The sequence below is a fragment of the Lolium rigidum genome, chromosome 7 (genome assembly GCF_022539505.1).
Source record: "Lolium rigidum isolate FL_2022 chromosome 7, APGP_CSIRO_Lrig_0.1, whole genome shotgun sequence".
Classification (NCBI taxonomy): Eukaryota; Viridiplantae; Streptophyta; class Magnoliopsida; order Poales; family Poaceae; genus Lolium; species Lolium rigidum.
The window spans coordinates 14897619-14900088 of record NC_061514.1 but is presented as its reverse complement, the minus strand read 5'-3'; the positions used below and the strand labels follow the sequence as shown (position 1 = coordinate 14900088).

General features: G+C 57.4%; 1 protein-coding gene across 1 annotated transcript; it reads left to right on the top strand.

Moving 5' to 3' along the window:
- Positions 1-99: 99 nt before the first annotated feature.
- On the top strand, positions 100-2115 carry LOC124670938 (ABC transporter G family member 1-like). The gene has a single exon (XM_047207394.1). The coding sequence runs from the start codon at positions 100-102 to the stop codon at positions 2113-2115; it is 2016 nt and encodes a 671-aa protein (XP_047063350.1).
- The last annotated feature ends 355 nt before the right edge of the window (positions 2116-2470 follow it).

The following is a 2470-nucleotide window of genomic DNA, read 5'->3' as shown; positions in this document are numbered from 1 at the left end:
ACGTCCATGCCATCCGCTGTGTTAAGTATGAAGACAATGTTGACAACTGCTAGCAAGAGATAATAACATTGCAGTGACCCACCGACTGATTTGAAGAGCATGTCGACCTCCGTTGACGTTGGCTCGTCCGGTGACGAGCACCGGGCATCGGCGACGCCGGTGCCGTACATGCTATCCTTTACGGACCTGTGCTACAGCGTCAGGGAAGGCCGCGGCAGCAATCGCCGGGCAAGCACAGAGTCGAGGTCCACCCGTACTAAGGCGCTTCTATCGGGAATCTCCGGCGTGGCGCGCGAGGGCGAGCTATTCGCGGTGATGGGCGCAAGCGGGTCCGGCAAGTCCACGCTGCTCGACGCCCTCGCTGGCCGCATCGCCAGCGACAGCCTCTCCGGCGCCATCACACTCAATGGTGAGCCACTCCACGGTCGCCGCATCCGCTCCATCTCCGCCTACGTTATGCAGGACGACCTGCTGCACCCGATGCTCACCGTACGCGAGACGCTGCTTTTCGCCGCCGAGCTCCGCCTCTCCCGCTCGCTCGCCCCTGCCAGGAAACGGGAGCGCGTCGACGCGCTCCTCGACCAGCTCGGCCTTTCCGACGCCGCCGACACAATGATCGGCGACGAATCCCACCGCGGAGTGTCGGGAGGCGAGCGGCGGCGCGTCTCCATCGGCACGGACATCGTCCACGACCCCATTCTACTCTTCCTCGACGAGCCCACCTCCGGCCTCGACTCCTCTAGCGCCCTCATGGTGGTGCACGTGCTCCGCAACATCGCGCTCAGCGGCAGCGTCGTCGTCTTGACCATCCATCAGCCCAGCGCGCGCATCCTCGGCATCCTCGGCCAGCTTCTCTTTCTATCCCGAGGGCGCACCGTCTACACCGGCACACCCGCCGGCCTCAAGCCCTTCTTTTCCGAGTTAGCCGTCACTCCCGGCCCAGACAACGAGAACCCGGCCGAGTTCGCGCTCGACACCATCCGAGACCTCGAGCGCCAGCCCGATGGAGGCGTGCCGCTCACCAAGTTCAATGACAAGTGGCAGCTGGCCGCCAACGGCGATAACAGGAAGGTTAGCACGATGCCGCTGGAGCTCGCCGTGGCAGAGAGCGTCTCCCGAGGGAAGCTGATGGCCGGGAGTCTCACGGGAATGCGGTCGTCGTCCGTGCCAACGTTCGTGAACCCGCTAGCGACAGAGGTGTGGGTGCTGGCCAAACGGTCCTTCACCAACACGTGGCGCATGCCGGAGCTGTTCGGGACGCGCCTCGGCACGGTGGCGGTGACGGGTGTCGTACTGGCCACCATCTTCTTGCGGCTGGACGACACGCCCAAGGGCGTCCAGGAGCGTCTCGGCTTCTTGGCCATGGCCATGACCACCATGTTGTACGTCTGCGGCGACGCGCTGCCAGTCTTCATCCAGGAGCGCCACATCTTCCTCCGCGAGACGGCGCACAACGCCTACCGCCGGATCTCCTACGTCCTCGCCAACACCGTCGTTTCGTTCCCACCACTTGTCATCTTGTCCCTGGTGTTCGCGGTCACCACCTTCTTCGCCGTCGGCCTCGACGGAGGTGGTGCGTCCTTCGCCTTCTTCACGCTGGTCGTGCTGGCCACACTCTGGGCGGGCACTGGCTTTGTGCTGTTCCTGTCGGCGGTGGTGCCGCACGTGATGCTGGCGTATACGTTGGTGGCGGCCATTCTCGCCTACTTCCTCGTCTTCTCCGGCTTCTTCATTAACCGGGACAGGATCCCGAGCTACTGGTTATGGTTCCACTACGTGTCACTCGTCAAGTACCCGTACCAAGCGGCTGTGCAGAGCGAGTTCAGCGACGCCACCAAGTGCTTTACAAGGGGAATTCAGGTATTCGACGGCACGCCCATCGGAGGCATGTCGGAGGCCATCAAGATGAAGGTGCTCGACGCAATCAGCACCGCGCTCGGGGCCAACATCACTGCCAGCACGTGCATCGTCACCGGAGCTGACGTGCTCGCTGAGCACGCCGTCAACGACGTAGGGAAGTGGACTTGCCTCACAGTTATTGCGCTATTTGGTTTCTTCTTCCGCACTCTGTTCTATGTTGTCTTGCTCGTCGGGAGCAATAACAAACGGAAATGAACAATGCAGTGCTACTTATTTATTTCCATTTTCACCAAATAATGTTTTTTATATATGTAAAGAGGTGTAAATCTTTTTTTATCTCTAAAAGTACATTACATTGTATTGTATGTATGTATGTATGTATGTATGTATGTATGTATGTATGTATGTATGTATGTATGTATGTATGTATGTATGTATGTATGTATGTATGTATGTATGTATGTATGTATACAAAAGAGTATACTCCTATCTTCTCAATGAATTTTAATTGTTTCTCTCTCATCGCAGGAAAATCAAACCCAATATATTCAGCATATATTTTTCTTGTTTTCTACATGCACCTAACTTATTAGATGTGAAAAATTAAAGA